Source organism: Hirundo rustica, chromosome 9 (genome assembly GCF_015227805.2).
Source record: "Hirundo rustica isolate bHirRus1 chromosome 9, bHirRus1.pri.v3, whole genome shotgun sequence".
Classification (NCBI taxonomy): domain Eukaryota; kingdom Metazoa; phylum Chordata; class Aves; order Passeriformes; family Hirundinidae; genus Hirundo; species Hirundo rustica.
In genome coordinates this window covers 2,109,738-2,129,750 of record NC_053458.1, presented here as the reverse complement: position 1 = coordinate 2,129,750, position 20,013 = coordinate 2,109,738, and the positions used below count along the sequence as shown (strand labels likewise).

General features: G+C 44.5%; 1 protein-coding gene across 3 annotated transcripts; it reads right to left on the bottom strand.

Moving 5' to 3' along the window:
- Positions 1–1,191: 1,191 nt before the first annotated feature.
- Positions 1,192–20,006, bottom strand: ITGB3BP (integrin subunit beta 3 binding protein). 3 transcript variants are annotated; one of them, XM_040073442.1, is made up of 8 exons: positions 19,920–20,006; positions 15,865–15,907; positions 13,015–13,156; positions 10,748–10,820; positions 9,928–10,006; positions 9,132–9,225; positions 8,187–8,246; positions 1,192–2,078 (listed from the first exon to the last, which is right to left on the bottom strand). In XM_040073442.1, the coding sequence occupies exons 1-8, from the start codon at positions 19,922–19,924 to the stop codon at positions 1,978–1,980; spliced, it is 597 nt and encodes a 198-aa protein (XP_039929376.1). In that variant the 5' UTR covers positions 19,925–20,006; the 3' UTR covers positions 1,192–1,977. The 3 variants fall into 3 exon arrangements, with proteins under 3 accessions (XP_039929376.1, XP_039929377.1, XP_039929378.1); XM_040073443.1 differs by having other exon boundaries at positions 10,748–10,817; XM_040073444.1 differs by lacking the exon at positions 1,192–2,078 and adding an exon at positions 5,049–5,797.
- Between the last annotated feature and the right edge of the window lie 7 nt (positions 20,007–20,013).

Here is a 20,013-nt window from a genome sequence, read left to right as displayed (position 1 = left end):
CACCGCGTTTCCCTGAGGAGGGGCTGTGACCGGGGACAGGAAAATGAAGGTGGGTGGGAGCACGGGGAGCCCCGGCCCATGCTGCCCCCGTACCCAAACATTAGTTTTGGGTGTCTCCCTTTCCTTTGTCCTTGAGGTGGCCTCGGGGGGCGATAAAGTGAGAGTCACCCGATCCACCTTGTGTGGAACTGGAAATGGTTCTTAACAGCCCCAGCTGCTTCAGAGGCAAAGCAGGAGGTCAGAGACACAGGGAGTGCTCCGAGGCTGGGCAGCAGGAGCTCGCTGTGCTCCTAAAAATGCCCGATTCAATAATTGCCCAGGGGAAGTTCTGCTGTGTCCCGCTGCTGTCCAACTTCACCTGTACAAGTTGCATGCTGTTCTTCCAGGACTGCCCAGAACTGCTCGACTCAGAGCAGCACAGTGGGTTCCAGACTCGTCTCAGATCAGTAATTAATTCATTTCCAGCTCCGGAGGTTACAGCCAGCTTAGAGAAACTCTGGCTGCTTCAGGGACCCTCAGCCTGCAAAGCCAGGCCCGGGGCACCTTACACACAACAGCTCCCAGCTGAGAGCCTGACAGACCAGGGGAGAACAAGTGACACAACCCCCTCAAACCTCCCAACCTTCTCCCCAGCCTGACTGCACAGGCACTGAATGCAAAACCAGTTTTATTCACTGAAACCTCCCAAAGCTTGAGCTCAGCCACACCCTGAACATGTTTATCATGCTGGTGCTCAGACTTTTTCCTTGTAAAAATCAGTTTATTTAAGGATGGGACTTTGCAGTGGTAGAAAGGACATTCAGGTGTTTGTGTTTATGCTGGGCTTTGGTAAGAATGAATCATTTTACTGCACTTTTTCAGCAAGGAGTTGAGATGCAGGGGATTCACTTGGCCAGAAGGTTGAGGCTGAGGAGAAGGAAAGAGAAAAGCAGCTGGTTTATAAAAAAAAAGTTTGTTTCTATAAAACAACTCTGCTCCTACAGCATTAAACGCCACAACTAAACTCAAATGTTGACCTAAAAGCAAACGTTCCTGGAGCTCTGTGTGTTAATGCTGGGCTGGAGGCTGAGGCCTCCTTATCCTGGGGCTGACTTTGGAGGAACCCTCACGTGGATGACAAATCTGTCCCCAGCCAGGGCAGCACCACCAGGGAAAGTGTTTGCAAACAACTAAAACACATCCAGGCTTGGAATAACTAATTCCTGGCACTGCAGAGCTCCCTCCAGCCCCAGAGGCCCAGGCAGTGCTGGAGAAGCCCTCCAGAGCTCAGAGTTTATTTCCACACAGCACCAGCCCCACTGGCACAGGGCTGCAGAGCACCCAGGGTGGATTATTTACATTGAGATTATCTGGTTGTGCACATTGTTAAGTTGAAATAGATGCCAGAAATGTTATCTGGACGTGCACCTGCCCGGCGCAGCGAGCGCTCCCCAGCTGGGATTTGCTGGGGAGATTGGTTTACACTCAGTTCTTCGCTCCTTTTAAGTCCAGTCCAGCAGATGGAGAAGTTTGGGTTGATGTGGAATGCATTTTTCACATAATGCCTGTGGGGAGATGAGGAATGACTAAAATAAATAGCAATTAGACAGCAGCATCATCGTTCATGGGATCTGTTTGGAGTATTGGCTGTGGTGTCCAGTAAAACACGCACAGGGCCTAGGGCAGGGCAGGGCAGCAGCCCCTCTGCCCAGCGCTGCAGGAACGTTTTGGGATGTTTGAAGGAACAAGGACGAGTAACCAAAGGAGGAACAAAGTGGCGAGGAGAAATGCTGCAACAAGGACAAGGAGCCAGAGCAGCAACACGATGAGGAGAAACAGCACAGGATGTTTTAGTGGGGGAGCAGAGTTTCTTTGTCACGGTGCTGAACAAACCAGGAACAAATCCCAGGTGTAGAGAAACAACAGACTGCCCTCAGACCCTTGCAGGACCTCCCAGAGCTCCCTGCACTTGCTTTACAAGGAGCACCCTGGTCCTGGTCACTCTGGCTGTGCCTCGGTGCTGGGCAAGGTCGGGAGCAGGCCCGGGGGCTTCTTCCTTCTGTCCAGGAATGCAGCACTGCCGGCAGCCTGGATGTGCCCTGCGGACAAGGAAACACAGAAACAAACGTGCTGTGTGATAAACAGCGGTGTGATGGCAGCAACTGTGCAAATCCCGCCTCAAACACCAGTTAAATAAGTGGCTGTGGTGGTTAAAGAACCCAGCGCCCCTTTTCCTTCACACATGGGGATATCTCAGCAGGGATTTCAGAGCTTGTCCTGGTGAGTGGCTGCACCTGTGTTACATCATTAGCAGTGATGGCAGAGCAGAACTGAATGCGCTACCGGGATGAGAAGCTGCTGCTGCTTTCTGCTATCAGTAATAAAGGGATAAATAGGAATCCTCAAGGGCTGTGCCAGCAGAGCCCAATCAGGGATTGCAGCAGAGGAACAGCTATCCCCGGATCACCCACAGCCATCTCTGGATCACCCACAGCCATCCCAATCACCCACACCCATCCCAATCACCCACAGCCATCTCTGGATCACCCACAGCCATCCCAATCACCCACAGCCATCCCAATCACCTGCAGCCATCCCAATCACCCACAGCCATCCCAATCACCCACAGCAATCCCTGGATCACCCACAGCCATCCCAATCACCCACAGCCATCCCTGGATCACCCACAGCCATCCCAATCACCCAAACCCATCCCAATCACCCACACCCATCCCAATCACCCAAACCCATCCCTGGATCACCCACAGCCATCCCAATCACCCAAACCCATCCCAATCACCCACAGCCATCCCAATCACCCACACCCATCCCAATCACCCACAGCCATCCCAATCACCCACAGCCATCCCTGGATCACCCACAGCCATCCCAATCACCCACAGCCATCTCTGGATCACCCACAGCCACCCCTGGATCACCCACAGCCATCTCTGGATCACCCACACCCATCCCAATCACCCACAGCCATCCCTGGATCACCCACAGCCATCTCTGGATCACCCACAGCCATCTCTGGATCACCCACACCCATCCCAATCACCCATAGCCACCCCAGAGTCACCCACACCTGAGGCCACAGCCGGGCAGGGCCGGGCTGGGTGAGGGTGAGCAGGTGCCTGCGACAAGCCAAGGGAAAGTGTGCAAGGGCAGAAAGGAACTCAGGGAATGAGAACATGCGGGGAAGGCTCTGGGAGCAGGTGCACGTGAGTGCCAAGGCTGCCAAATGTCCCTGCAGCACGTGAGCAGCTCTGCTGGAGTTTGACTCCCCCACCACACAGGGGTGAAGGGAGAGTTCGGGATGATCTTGAACATCCAAAGGGGGATCTCCAGCAGCTGGGAGGGCTCCAAACCCCACGGGGCTGCTGGGGCAGGGCCCCCTCGGCTCTCCCCACCTGGGGATTCCACTGGGATCTCACCCGGCCAGGGAGAGACTCCACAGCAGCACCTGCCCCTGGGCTGACAGCGCTGCCTGGAGCTGGGCCAGAACAGCCCCACTCTCTGCCCTAAGCCAGGACTCACAAGGTTACTCCAGAAAAAGGAATCCGACCCAGCCTGGCCTCAGGTACCACCCTCTAGCTTTATTCTTAATAAACATAATTTTTTTACACAAATTATCAACAAAACCCACCCCCAATTGCTCACAACAGGAAACTGTCCAATCTTGTATGGCAAGTAACAGGAAAAAGATTCAGTTAAAGCTGGTTTACTTGTGCTAAATGCAATTCCATAAAGGAAAGGATTGATTTCCCTTTAACCACGGAGTGCAGCATTGGACTGCAAGGTGAATAAAGAACCCAAAGGTGCCAAAACCATGATGCTGAGCTCTGCCCGGCACTCTGAGCTCTCCTGAAAAACAGAACCTGCCCAGATTCACAAAAAATACCACGGACTCAGCTTTGTTTTCCAGACAAAGAATCCTGGAACGGTTTGGGTTGGAGGGGGCCTCAGAGCCCATCCGGTGGCACCCCTGCCATGGCAGGGACACTTCCGCTGTGCCAGGCTGCCCCAAGCCCCAGTGTCCAACCTGGCCTCTCCCAGCCCTGGCCCACACAAGCTCAATCTTCCCAAGTTTTCTTTCCCCTCCAAGTTCCCCCACCATCCTCTCCCAACTTTGACTGCTCTAAAACATTTACAGATCTAAAAAGCGGAGAGAAAAAAAATGTTCACCTGTCGGGTGATATAAAACCAATCTTCTACTAAATGTGCCAGAATAATTTTTCTCTACCTCAACCACAGTTAAAACCTTCAGTCTATTCATTACTGTCTTTTTATAGTATTTTTATTTAATAAAACCTATTAAGACTACCATACAAATCTCTTTACTTATGCTTTTATCTTTTAACTGATCAATTTTTATATTGCTGACATCCCTTCTTCACCATTTGCTCATTTAAAAATTCATAGTATATGAGCTATGTCTCTGGAGAAAACGTCTATAAAATTTGTTACAGCTGGCAAATGTGTATGAGTCAGTGATAGCACATGACTAAATGCTTCACAGAAAATAAAATTTGTTTCTGTAGTAAGCAGAACTGTTTAAATGTTATTTATTTTTATGTTTCAAAGAAAATATATTGTGAAGTGCTGCATTGATTTAATACGCAGCAATGTCTGTGTACACGCTGTACCGGGGAAATTTATGAAACCTTTGCACAACTCCTTTAATTGAATTTTCCAAATCTCTCACCACACACAAATAATCAATATCTTCTGCAGAGAAAACCAGTCAGAATTATTACGGTCTTTCTTTTCAATTTTGTTGTCATCAGCACATACAGAGCACCTGGATATTTGTAATGTCTGGATAGCAAGTTATTTACACCTCTTAAAGATATAATTGCTACTAAGTGAGTCCAAACTAATGTTTCTTTTCTTTTTTATTTAAAATAATTATATTCATGGGAGAAAGCAGCATTTATTCTCACGTAGGAGTCGCTACATGTTGGAAGAACTACAATTCTTCTGAATTTTTCATCAAGCGTAATACTCTAAACCAGATCCACCAGAATTAAAAATGCATAGCTGTTGCATCTCTAAAAAGGCACGAAGGAAAAGAGAGTGTAAAAACAAGGGTGAAACCTGTGAATAAATGGGGCTGACACCTAAATCTGAAATGCAGGTTGGCAGCGCTCTGTGTGCTTGTCTGGGGCCTCCAGCCATACGTCTCATGTGCATTTCTGTATCTGCCACCGCAGTTAATGGCTTAATATTTCATCTGCATAGCCCAGGGTGTTCCATCACTGCAGAGCCTTGGAGCTGCCCCCTCTCCTTCCTTCCATCCCAAAACTCCTCGTGCTGCAGGACCCAGACCTCAGCCTCCTCCAGTCCCAGGCTGTTTGGAAAATTCAGGTGTGGGCACAAGCCAACAGCCCCAAACCCTGCAGGGAAGGAGCAGGGGAAGCTCCCCCAGCTGCTGGAGCTGGCACTGGAGAGGATTCCTCACCTCTACTGGGAAAAGCAGGCTGGGAGAACTGGGCTGAGTGGGATCTGCTCCCTCTCCTCCACTGGGAGGGACTCCCACTGTCACAAAGTCAAACCAGCAATGAGGAGACAGGAATTCACATTCAGCAGCAGCTTTTCATCCAGGACACAAACTGGGCAATCCCCACCCAGTGAGGAACTGAGATCAGCCCTGCCCCGGGTGTGATGGCAGGAAAAGCCTCAGGAGCACAGTCAGGGATGTTCTGCCACAGGGAACGGTGGAGGAACAAGGCCAGGTCCCTCCAGCGTTACAATTTTTTGCTCAACCAGCTCCCAGATTTACTTTTCCCAGCAAAGGGATAATGGCATTTCTTCCCTGCAAGCAAATACAAAGTTGGGCTGAGGAAAATAAATGTGGTTTTTAGGTTAGGGTTTTACAGTTGGAAAAATCCACTGCTGTATTCCCCCTTTCCTCAGAAGAACTCCAAGGAGGAGGAAGGAAAGGTGGGACAGACACCCAAGTACATCTGAAGGTCAACAAATCTGTTACACTTTATTTGAGAATGATGTGAAAATAAACCCCCAGCAACCACCAGGGCCAAGTGGTTTAATCTTAGGACAAACTCAAATTCCAAACTCAACCTGACACAAAATGGGATAAATGGTGCAATTCTGTGTTTTTACCTGGCTTGAGGAGGAGCTCTCATTATTAAGGAGGTGTTTATATTTTGCAGCGGTTGTGAAACGGGATTTAAGTTTTACCATAAATGCAGTTTTCAAAACGGGACTGGCAGGTGGAAACTCAGCAGTTTTGGTCCCTGATCTCTCCAGCTTTGCTCTCATCAGTGATTTCAAGTGGCAGGGGATAAAATCCATGCAGCTAACCCTGATCCAGCCTCTTGGAAAGCCACCACTCCTGTCCCAAGAGCACAAAGCCCAGGCACTTGTGTCCACCCCACCATGAAAGCTGGGAATGTTCAGAACTCTGAGAGGATCAGATTTGCCCCTGGGCTGGCAGGATGAACAGCCCCACAGAAAAAAAGGAAGTGTTTTTTATTTCATCCCAGCCTGGAAAGGGTTTTCCTCACCACTGCAAGTATTTGATCTCTGGAACGCTCTCATGGGCAGCAGCCACGGTTTGTGTCAGGGTTTTGGGGAAGCAGAGTGTCCCTGTCCTTTTAACAACCAGCTGGAGCTGCTCCCCTTTTAGAACCCTCACTCCTGGAACCTCCAAACCTAGGAAACTTTCCTTTCAAATGTGCACATCCCAACCTACACATCCACCCTCAGCACATTTTGGACTCCCAGACACCGACTCGATTCATCTCTTGGCAGCTGTTTTACAAATTGCTTACTTTCTGTTCAAAAACATTTTGTTTACTGTAAATCCAAGTCAGGGGCAAACAATGCTGCCCTTTTTCCATGCTGGTCACCCAAAATGATAAACTGAGCTCTGCACAACGCTGCCCATTGAGCCAGGAATGTTTTGTATGAAGTTGTTTTAAGAGGAGCTTGTTTATGTAAAGTAAATAAATTTCATGCCTCACCATGTGATGATAATGTGACATTCCATCTGGACCAAGCCACGGAACGGTCATAAGTTTTCAGCCTCGCCATAACTAATTAAAAATAATTACAAAAAACCCACATCTGAAACTAAAAGGCAAAGGAAAACATCTCCAGAGGCTTCTCTTTGATCACAAACTTCTCTGCCTCGCCCGCTACCGCACTTTCAAGGCTGTAAAAATTGAATTTATTCTTTGTGAAAGCAAAACTGACGTTGGATCTTCATCAAAACCGGTCAGCTTAAACTCAGAATTCTCTTTTCCACCCTACCTTCCCAAACCCCCTCCCATCTCAGCAGCCTGGCCGTGTGTTTGGTGCAGGGGAGCAGAGATGGAAGTGTCCACGTGCGTGTGGTGAGCAGTGGGTGTTTGCCAGCCCTGCCAGGCGGGAGCTGCAGGACACAGGGAGCTGTAAATCATCACCTGCACTCTGCACAAATCAGCCCGACTCCTTCCAAAGTGCTGTCACTCCTTTTCGTTTGCAGCTCATCTGCTGCAGCCCAGCAAATCTAAGCTTGATCAATTTTCTGTCCTTTGAGAGAATTCCCCACAGCAGAGATGCCACCGCTGCTGCTCCTGATTTGGGGTTTGCTCTGCTTTCAGATGGGAAGGGTGAAGATAACAGAAATATCAGAATATCCCTGGGGGATGGCCGTTGATTTTACTGGGTGTGAGGGAATTAAATTGTCCTCTGTGTGTGTCCCCTTCCTTCCTGCCAAGGCACTAAAGCAGCTGGGGATGAAACCAGCTTCAAATATTTTCACAGCACTGAAGTTATGAAGAGACCTCAGAGCTGGGAATTCACAGCCCCCCGGAGGGGCTGAATTCCCCACAAAATACACAGTGAGGAAGGTTTTGCTGCAAGATTGTGATGCTGAAAACACAGCGGGAGGGAGGAGGATGAGGAGAACAAGGATAATTGGGATATACAAAAGGTATGGAAAGGCTTCTGGACTGTGGCACAAGTGCAAGGCCATGAATGATCCCTTCTCCTGTCCCATGGGGAAAGACCCAATACAATGAAAATAGCAGCAAATACTCAATTTACATTTGCAGACTGTTCAGAAGGAACACATTTGATTATCGTCGTTCTCATGTCCTAAAGGTTACCCAACTTATTTCGAGTGAAAAGAACTGGAAAGAAATCGAGCAAAAGGAATCAAAACATCTGTTACACAGGAGTTATGAAGAGTTTCTTACCTCGGGCAGGGACTTTGCCATGGTTTGCTTTCAACAGCTGCAGTTTTTCTGCTTGACTCACTAGTGAAGGAATAAATCCAAAATCAACAAATGTTGCCCCAGAGCTTTCAAAGAAAATAATACCTCTGCTGCCTCCTTCACTTCCAAAGCATTTCAAGGAAAAAAACCCCTCTTGCCTACGTAACCGTGCTCAAAAAAAATTCACAAGAATCTTCAAAACTCAGAGAATTCTGTCAACTTGTGCTTCCAAAGCCTCATCCCACATTTTGTTCCCATTTTTCTTTCTCCTAGTGCTGAGGTGGTTCCTAATTCAGAAATGGAACGAGCTGTGGAATACAAGCCAGGGAGGAAATGATCATTTAAACAGCAGCACGTGAGGCATCAATTCCACTGTTTGGGAAGAAAATTTCCCTGGTACCTGTGGCTTTACTGTCCACCTGTTCCCAGCTGCAAAAAGCAGCAGCTCAGGCACTCCGGGTTTGTTTTCTGGGTTCCTTTGGAAAAGTATTCCAGACGTGGCAGCTGTGAAGTGCCCTTATCCCAACACAACAAGCATCTGGAATGTCCATCATTTCAAGGCACATGAATAGCGATTTTTAAAGCCTGCAAATTTATATTCAGCCTAATCCTGCTGCCAGGCAAACAAACAAACAAACCCACTTCCTCGGAAGGGGAGAAGAAAGGCCAAGCAACCCAAGTGCAAACGTTTATCCTAATCCCCACCTAAGTACCCACTAAGTATCTAACTATTTACTGACCATTTCCATAAGAAAAGCTGTTGCTTTTCCAGGTTTTCCCTCCCCAGCCTCCCTGGCTTTTATGTCCCGGGTTGGAAGCACGGGGACACTCGAGGCGGATTTTTCCTGAGTACCAGGGGGAACATCTGCAGTGACCCCCGGTAAATGTTCCAAAAAGATAAATAAATGTCCGGAAGCCCCTCCTCACCCAGCGCTTGGGTTTTCTGCAGTTCAGCGCTCAGGACACAGGACGAGTGTGAGACTCCCAGGATATTTTCCAGCTCTCTACTGCCCTCCAAAGCCTGGAAAATAACAATTTAAATCACTGTTCAATCCCATTCCCAATACCTACTCCACGTCTACAAGATACCCAAACCCATTTGGAAATTGTTCACAAGCTCTAAAATCTTCCTTTTCTAAATAAACATTGCAATTAAAATATTTACAATTAGCATCATTTTTTTGTCCACGTGAAATAAATCAACGCAGTCCTCTGAGTACACTGAATTATTTCTCAGCCATTGATGTGCAGCAATGAACCTTGGGCTAAGTTTAGTCAGGAAACAAAAATGGGAATAAAAGAGAGCAGTGATTTGCATTTTAACATGTATTGGACTATTAAATAATGATGCTTTAGTGGTAAATTAAATGGTACAGTCACTTCAACACAAAAGAATCTTTAATCTTCAAAGGCATAAAAAATCTATGCAGTTAATTCATATTTCGAGTTATAAATAATAATTGAGAACCAGTTCATATTGGTTTTATTTGTGTACAAATTAAAAACGGAGGACATGGAAAAGCAACTCTTCTAGTTTAAAAAATCCAATAACTTTTAAGGGTTTTTTTGCATTTTCTGGATTTCCAAGTCCAGCTTGCCTGGTTTCAAGTCTTTTATTTATTTCCCTACCCCTTCAAACTCAAATGTTGCATACAAAATCCTAATTTTGCTTTCAAATCCTTTATTAGTAGTAGTTTAAAAGACAAATAAGTGTAAACCAGACCTTCAGGCTTGTCAGATTTTCTCTGAGTTTCAGAATCCTGGGCAAGGAATTTCTCACTTGGGACTGCAGTTGCAGGAACCTGTGTAAAAAAAGGGAAATCAATTCCAATTATCCACATCCCCACTCACTGAAAATCCATTTTTGCAATGTTTCCCGGAGTTTTTTCTCATTGGAATGGGGATGGATCCAGTTCAGCTGTGAGGATTTATATCAGTGTACTGGACAAGGCGTTTTCCATCTGTAAAATTAAGTGTATGGAAGTTCACGTGAATGTTAAGTGCAGGTGTTGGTTTAGAGGTGTTTTTATTTGAATGTCACTGCTGGTCTCCTGCAAACCTTTTCAAAACATTCTGAATTATTGAATGCAAACATTTCCATGTCAATGAGGCCTCTAAGTACTCCGATTGTTCTGTAATTCCGGGTTCCTGTCACTAAGGAATGAGGCTGGATGCGTTGACCAAGGGATTTGCTGAATCACAAAAAACCACCCCTCAATTAACCAATTTACAGTTTTACAGAGGCATAATGTTAATATTTTATTTTCCGCCGTTTAAATGTCATCCAAACACTTCTGTCCAGCTCCATCACGTGGAAAACACTATCCTACACTGAAGGAATTTCAGCCTAACGACGAGGGAAACATCCAGCAGAGGCAAAAACCCCAGGAAACAAATTGTGAGGTCAAGAGCAAGAACGAAAGGGAAAAGCTACAACTTCAACCGTAATACTCAGGTGAATAAAGGTCACAATTATTGTCTGGTGGTGAGAAAGAGATGCAGTCACAGCCGTGCACCCGTAGCAAACTGGAAACTGAACTCACACATCGTGCTCTGTTTGCGGCTGCCCTCTCCTGGATAATCCGCTCTCAGAATCGCTCTGCTCATTCCCACCTCCTCCGAGGGTCACCAGGAAGAAGAGACACAACAAAGGTAAAAATCAGATGTGGAGTATTTGAAGCACCTGAAGAAGGTGCTGGTGTGAACCCAGAGTGCTGAATGATCTTTTGGGAGGAGGAAAAACCCCAAAGCTCACTTGGAAAGCAGGATTTGGAATGAACCACACTACATTATTTCTGATTTACACTTTCGGATTTGAGCTCTGCTCAGTGTCTGGAAACCTTGGGATTACAGCGTTAATATCTGGAAATTAGAATCATCCTGGCAGGTATTTACTGTGTTCTTCCAGAAGCTTTTCATCCTCTTAACTGCAGATTAACATAGAACATTATCCTGAAAATGCTGGAATGACTGAGCTATGAAATTCCCATTTCCCTGTATAAAAACTGCCTGGCCTCAAGTCCATTTTCTAAACAACCACAAAGATACTGGGAATTGCTTCCAAAGGCTCCAAATGTGCTCTGCTGACAGTATAATATTCCAGTCTGGCGTATGATGGATGGGGCAGGATAAATGTGACCTCTGACCACAGAAGACTTTCTGAATTTACATGGTTTATCCAATTCCCACAGGGATCAGACCAGAACAAAACCAGATTAAAATTTTACCTTGTCTATCAATACTTGTTCCAGCAATAAAAAAGTCACATCTGACTATCAGAAATGATTTAATTGTGGCTGAAGTTGAAGACATCACAGAACGTGGGGGTTTTGTAAATTCGCCTTTAAGTGAAAGGTTTGGAATTTACCACGGGCTTAACAAATGTACAGATCCCAGACAGAGCCTGTGGAATGAGGAGCTTTCCACATTTCACTGTAATAAATCTCCTTCCTGCCATCAGCCTGAAAAAAGGAGACCTCACTCAGCATTAAACACTTTGATTTCTTCTTGTTAGATCTAAATTATTACATACGAGTCTCAGCACTCAAGGATGAATTAACTTTTAATTTTAATATTTTGTAAAACATTTAGAAACACTTCAGAATGACAAAGTGCTGTAAAAGTTTAAGCTTTAATACAGTAGCTAAAAGTTAAGACTCTCAAAGATTTCATTTTAAATCTGAGTAGCCAATAGAACTTGGACTTAAATCAGCCATCAGTTATCAGACAGGTCACACTTTTAGAGCAATACTGTGGGTTTTTAGAAGGAGAGCAGAAATTCTGGGTTTAAATGGACAACCTGGGATTTAATAATTACACCCCACCATTTTGTAACTATAGGAACACAGGAAATGAAATAGACTGGCAGCAGGATCAAGAATTGGGATAAAATATAAATTTCTGGAGGGAAACTCCACTTTTGCAGACCCATCAGGAGAGCACTTGGTGCAACAGCTAAAATCTGCAGGCACCCAGATAAATTTCCAACAGTGGTTGTTCCACTTTGCCTGGATTATTTTTACTCATCACAACCCACGAAAGTTGGTGAGGCCTCAATTATTGTACATAAGTTCCAAACCTCTGGGCCATCAAAAATTTCTGTAACCAAACAAGAAGCAGTGGCTGAAAAATAAAGCCAAATTCAAAACCAGACAGGGGATTTTCTTCATAATAACTAAAATAACCAAAATAACCAAAACAAGGAATTTGCTAAAAAGAGAAGTGATGCATTTATTATTGTTATTATTATTATTATTATCATCATCAAGACTTAACCATCTTTTCTAGAGTTGTACAGCAAGGAAATGAAAGCTCTATAGGGAAAGGTGACAAAAGGTCCCTCTGTACCCTTCTTTTTAAAATAAAAAAGTTACACCAGGTGATCTGAGAGTTCCTCAACACTTAAAGAGGCCACAACCACAATATTTTTTATACAGCCATAAAAGCAGCTCAATCACTGAAAATCTGCTTTTTGAGCAGTCAAAGTCACAAACTGTGACTGTGTAACGAAGTGAACATTTATCACAAAGTGAACTGGAAATAATACAGTTATAATCATACAAAGGGGTATTTTCTGAGAGCTGATGACATTCAGTGTTAAAGTTAATTAAAAATTGCCTCTCTCGGTTGTTTTGCAAACACCCCCAAGATTTACACTGCAAAAAATCCAAGCTTTAAGACCCAACATCAGCTTTTCCAGAGATTCCTCGAGAGGAAAAAGAAATCAAATGTGGCAGACGGGAGAGGAGCCCCTAAATCCAGCCCAAAGGCAGGAAAAGGTTGCAGTAAGAAGGATGGAATGTTCACTCACCCTCACTTTCGGGGCCATTGCTGGGATTTGCTGCCCTGTGGCTGGAGGGAGAGGAGAAGGGACTGATCTGGCGAGTGCCTGTGGTGGGGGAGTAAAAGTTCAGCTTGTTCCTTTTGGCCTTCTGGGGAGTTGCATCAGGTGGCTGAAATGGAGAAAAATACAAAAAACCTCAGGTGAATGTTGACAAAACCCCTCTGAACTTTACCACCTACGATTTTCCTAAGTAATTCCTGGTTTTAGGTATTCCCATCATGGAAAGCCCATGTTAAATGTTGTGCTGGGGTGATTTTGTGCTCATCAAGCTTCTCTATCACACCCTCTCCTCAATACGATGAGTTGGACTCTAAAAGGTAAAAAAAATCCTTTCAAACACTCTGTCTCCCAGGTTCCATAAAGAAAAAAATACATGTTTTCCAGGCATTTAGATATTCTGACAGGATCACCTTGATGGTTAGGGATTGTTAGGGATTTTTTATAAAGCAGTCAAACCAAGTTATTATTTTTCTTCCAGTGATGAGAATTTAAGACACAAATATTTTAGTTGCATCAGAAGTTATTTCTTGTATTTTTTTTTAACAAGTGTGAATTGAAAAAATCCGAAGTGAGTCCCTCAAATCCAACATTTTGTCTGAGGTTCAGGGTTTCAATATATCTAATGATGTAAGAGGAGTTATTTAGTGATGTTAAAGGAGTTGTGCAGAGAAGTTTTCAGAAGAACAAGTGTGCAGTGCTGGAACACGAACTGGGATTATCTGGGACATGCTCTGGCTTGGATGCTGAATTGCAAGGATGAGAAACTGGGATTTTCTGCACATTTCATGTACAGAAATAAAAAAAAATAAACAACACAACCCTTTACTTTACAACCCACAAGTGCTGGTCATCAGTAGTGGGGCTTCCAGCAGATTTTAAAAGATTTAATTTGCTGCCCACTTGCCTCTGCCTTGTTTTAATCCCAAGCACATTAAATAATTTCACACCTCTCATTGATACTCTCGTTGCAGTCTAGCAGCATTTAAACCACACCTGATGGAAATCCTCACTCTGCCTTGCCACATTCGAGCAGGTTCAAGAAATGTTTCCAATCATCTTTAAATGAAATAGTAATTGAAATATCAATGCCAATTTAGGGATTAACACGTCCTCAAACCTCCTTTTCAGCAGGGAGAATCTCCAAACGTTTCAGAGTATTTTTCCTGCTTGAACAGCAGTCACCTCACCCATTTCTGGATGTGGATAAGGTTATTTTACACAAAATTCCTGCAGCACTTACAAGGACAGTTTTTATTTGTCAGTAAGATTTTCTCTTCCAGGAAGAAGAATTTTACTCCAATTATGCCCTTTTTTAACAATACCACATTAAGATCCCAAAAATCTAAAAATATCCATTCCTGATTTGGTTAGTTCATGAATATTTTGATCCATGGAATGAGGAACTCTTGGTAAAACCAGGGAAGAAACGACAGAAACAGCGAAGATTAAATATATATGTCACCCAAACCATGAGTTTACAACTTTCTGTTCCTTCTTTCTTTCTATAAAGTTATTTCATTAAAATCCTTGGCGTGCATCTATCAGAGATGTGGTGTGAAGTAAAAATCAGCGTAAAGCCACATCACCGAAAGTTTCTGTCATTCATAGAAAGAAAAATTCTTCAGCTTTTTTCCTGCAGATGAACCTGTCTGCAGGTAAGCATCGAGTCACTCATTTTATCCCTTGGGATGGGGCGGCCTCAGGGCAGGAAAAGCATTCCATGGAATTTCAGCTGGACCACTCGTCTACAAAAATGTTACTTCAGCCCAAGAAGCAGATGCAAAATTACAGTCACAGCTGCATTCTGAGCAGAACAAGTTGGGTAATGGTACACTAAGCTGCTAATTAAACTGCTAATGATTTTTTTTTTTTTTTAATTTTTATTTTTAGCGCCACTGCGGTATTTCGCCACCTCTGTTGAAATTTTCAAAAAACAAGTACCTAGAAATTTTTTAAATGGCCAATTTCTACCTCGCTCAACACCAGCGAGGCCTCCGAATACGTGCTGCATATACAAACCCCTCGTCCAAACGCCACAGGCTTGGAGATTTATTGGGAGCTCGTTTGCTGAGCGGCTCTTTCTCTGTGTGCTCTTCCAAAATTTTCCTTCCTTTCCGCCCTGCCATCCTCCATCCTGCAGCAAGAGCCACGGAGGGAGGTAATAAACTGACATATGTCACGACACGCTGGTGGCTGGGAGGATGCCGGAGCTGCCTTTACAACAAATAACAGCACCAGTACAATTTTATTTTCATTGTGATAACTGCGGTGAAATTGATGGCAGCGTTAGGGGTTTATTGTTTCATTATGCCAGATTAGCTGAGGGAGGTAATTACAGCCCTGACACGAAAATGCCTTTAATGTTTTCATTTCAGTTTTGCGGTTTCTAATATGCAGATTACAGCATTATCATAGTTCCATATTGTCACATGTACAATTACATGGCAGAACGTTTGCTTCCCAGGATAATGGAGCTAATTTCTAATAAATGATTTCACCAAGGATCTTAACTCATTCAGCTCTTGGGTAAATAGTGACGGTAATAACAATATGCACATTTTTCAAGTGATTCATGCAGATGTACATTACTTAACGCCAGGCAGTTCTGTGACAAATGAAATACAATCAATTTTACACTAATATTTGCAGGGGTAATTTTGTGCTTTAAGATTTGCCCAGACAACATCCAATCTGTAACAACATAAAGGCAGCTAAAATGAAATGGATTGTTTATATCCACATTTATTTTTGCACACAGATATACATATATATATATTTATACAGCCCAGATGGCTCCAGACACCAAAAAATACTTACATCATCTTTTTTAACACTGTCCAAATTTAATGCTCTCTTAACCCTGCAAGAGAAAAACAGGGAGAGGTTTTATGGTCACATAGGCACAAAGACTTCTGTTAGCCGGGTCTGTAATTGATAATGTTAAAGACATGATAATTGATAATGTTAAAGTCTCCTTCCCTGGTTTCACCTTTACTGATGCCATCCAAAGCAAATCCATTCCCTGTACCACGAATATTGCCTGTTTAGAAGGATAAAGTGTTTGCCTAAGAAAATCTGATTCTCCATTTTATACCAGAGATAAAATCAAGGCACTGAAGTGAAATTCATGCTGAGTATTTATCTTTTCTCCAAGGCTATAAACACCAACACCCCCCCACCCCCAAAAGCATTTCCATTTACATACCTTCTGAGCAAGGCCCGGAATTATTTTGCCATTAGTCGAAATAATGTTTAAGACATTTAAGACACAGGTACAGGCAAGGTGAAAAAAGTAGTTTTTCCCATCATTTTAGCTCTTAACATGATTCAGTGCTACCAGACTATGACTTAACAGGGGAACAGATGCTCTATGGCTTTACAGGTCCCCAAACCATAAGAAACTGTTTGCTTCCCTTCTTCCCTCTCCTGATTCAGGAACATGCCAAGCTCTCTCTGCAAAATCTGCTCCTCGGAACTGGATGCCCAGCTGTTAATGGCAACACTGGAAGAGGAAAGCTGAATATTTATAATACTTTATATGGTACAGCTGTCTGCTAAAGAGCAGTCATCAAAATTTTATTGAATGCAGGCGAAATGCTCCAAGGAAAGAAAGGTCAACATAAATTAAGACTATTTTTCCCAGAGACAACTGAAACTTTTTAAGCACGTTCCTAAATCTTAACAATAGTTTAAAGCATGATGTAAAACGATGAGAAAAAAAAAAATCTTTGTGGGAACAGGTCCCAAGAAACGTATATATTACGTTGAATTAAACAAGGTTTGGAATATACATCATATTTCAAGAACTTAGTTCAGTTTTCGTCTTGGAAAAAGAATGCTTTGCCTTGTAAGGAATTTAGATGACCTCATTCCAAACATATCCTTTTCAAATTTATGCTGCTATTCCAGAATTGTAAATTAAAGGATTGGGAAAATAGAATGGAAAGGCATCTTTGGAACTCAGGCAAGGGTCCTATATGAAAACTGTTTTACAGCTATCTCTATTACAGAAAGGGGAAAAGAAATAGCCAATCTCAAAAAAAGCCAAGTAAACAGGTAACATTTAAATTAAAAAAGCCTCTGAAATTCTGGCCAAAGGGCAGCCCAAGCTGTAACAGTTTGATGGAATTCTTTACAATGTATTTCTTTTTTTAAAGAGAACCCCATCTAGCTCAAGGAATCCCGACTCCATTACAGCTCCCAGCTCACGGCAGCAGAGAAATATTCCATTTATTAATGCATCCACACTGCAAGGATGCTCTGGGGGCCAATGCATTTGCATGTTACACTAAGGCATGTTCTGATGGAAGTTTTTATGACAGATGTCAAAAGGAAGCTGAAAGCCAAAGGAAATCAGGATCACAGCTGTAGGATGAAATAAATGAGAAACGACATGAAAATCCTGCTAAGTTATAAACACTGAGAACATTTCTTAGGGGGGAAGTTGTGCACTGAACAAAGCCACGTTCTTTGAAGTCTGGCAAATACTGTGGACAGCAGCAGAGCAGCACCAAACAGCCCAAATTTCTCTCTGCAAACATCCTGAACTACAGGAGCATTGGAATATTGTTTTGGAAGACAGAATTTTGAATTTAGGAGTCAGCCTTGTCTTGTGGCTCGTTTTTACTGATTGTCTTTTCAACGCCGTAATGTGAGAAGTTAAATCAGAATTATTGAAAATTTTTGCTCTAAGTCTACACACACACCCCCTGGCTTGGACCCCTCAAACCAAATTTATCCTGACACCTCACATGAGAACCCTGCTGGCCAAATTGTCGTCTCTCAGATCTTCCAAAAGAAGAATGCGGTGAAAAAACAACATGTGCAAAGAAAAGTATTTTAGGAAGCACCATAAAGAGCACCACTCTGAGTTTGCTCTATTATTTTTTAATATGGCTCACTTCGACTATGGTGTAAAACCAAATGTGAGAGTGGAACAAGAAAAGGAGACAGAAAGATGAAGCACATGTGGTGAGAATATTTAATCTGAGTTTCCTGCTCCTGAATTAGCCTGATAAGGCTTAATTTGTTTTCTTAACCATGCAGAGTATGATGGCACGTGTTTACAGTCAGCTGTACAACCTGCAGTGATTATTTTGTGCCTAATATTTATCAGCTTAAAGAACTTTCTTTATTGATCTCCAGAAGCCCACGATGAGCAGCACCAGACTTAGATGACTCGATTAATTACTTACTGCTTGACAAATTGCAAAATATAGGAGGTAAAAATGAGCAGGACTTATTCCCATGGGAGACAAAATGAAAAGATACAGCTTGATGGAAAATGGGCACGGGGAGTGTCACGCCCTGATCTCCACAGGCCTGCAATTCCTTCCCACATCTCTGCACCTCTGTGTGTGTGAATCTATAATTTAGTCACTGCTGTAATTGTAGTAAATCCTCTTGAATCACTTTATAAATATTCAAGCAGTCAGTGATTAAGTGCTGCTAAATTCTTTTGCACCTGTATCTTTTGTGCCCACGTCCTCGTCCCCGTGACCCTTCTGCATCCCTGGTCTCTGTGTAAATCATTCTGAATTGACTCTGATCCCATTTTCCTGTGTATGCTCTACCTGTGTGGTGAGCAGGAGAGTGAACCTTGCCATCAAACTCTGTTGAAGCCATACTTTCACAAACTCATACCAAAACCTTCCAAGCTGAACCATCTTGTGATCCTTCTTCTTGTCCCTCTCCCACACAGCCCCACGGGTGTTGTCCACGGTGGGTAGAGAGATCCAGAATTAGAATAACTGGGACTGGAAGGGATCTCTGGAGATCAGCCAGTCCAAACCCCCTTGCCAAGGCAGGGTCACCCAGAGCAGGTGACACAGGCTCTGGAATGTCTCCAGAGAGGGAGGGGGGAAATGATGCCTTCAGTTTTATCTTTGCTGTGTTTCAGGTTCTGCGCTGCCCAGGTGCAGCTCTGAGCTCACACTCAGCGTCACTCAGCTCTCTGCACACAGCAGCGACACAAAACAAATCCTGTTCCTGCTGCACACCAAGGACAACTTTCAGCCCCAAAGCACAAACAAGGGTGGCTGGAGGGAGGAACAAGAAAGGATGGGACTGCATAACCTGGAGCTGGCATTGGACAATTAAACCCCAACATGCAGATGGACCAAAACTTACAAAAGTGTGAGACCTTGTGACTGTTTGTCTCTTTTGTGTCCATTTTGTGACGGTTTTGGGTTCACCTTGGGTGTAGCCCTGGCCAGGCTTTTGTACTGCCCAAGGTGTATACTTTAAGGCCTTTTATTAAATATCTATTTTATTCTCTTAGCTCTGTCCAGTCTCTGTTCCAGGTCAGCCTTCCCAAGGCAGCTGTTCCAGAGCTCTGCCACCCTCAGCGTACAGGGGTTATTCTCGATGTTGAGGTGGAACTCGTTGTGTTTTAATTTATGGCCACTGCCCCTCGTCCTGTGGCCGGGCACCTCTGGCCAGAGCCACCCCCGACCCCTCCGAAATGCAGAATACAGAGAATATCACCCACAGCAGCACCGCCCACCCAGCCCCGCCCGCAGCGCTGCCCCAGGAACCACGGAACCTCCACCGCCAGCATTTCCCGGTCTCTGTTTTCATTTGGAAATAAATCCCGCCCCTCGGCAGCCGCTCCTCCCCTCCCCGGGCCCACTCTGAGCGCGCTTTCCCTCTCACGGAACGCGCTCGGGAGCCGCAGCCCGCCGGGAGAAGCGCTCCCCTCACGGGAACCGACCGCAGCCGTGAGGGGAGGGAGAGGAGAGAGAGAGGGAAGGGATAGGAGGAGGAAGAGGAGAGAAGGAGAAGAAAGGAGAGGGAGAAGGAAGGAGAAGGAGAAGATAAGAGGAGGAGAAGAAAGGAGGAGAGCAGCGCTGCCCCGCTCCCCAGACACGTACGACATCCCGGAGCCGTTCCCGCCGCCTCCCCTTCGGAGCTCCCGCCGTGCTCCCGCCAAACGCCGCCGGCTGGAAACGGCGCTGAGGGCGGGCG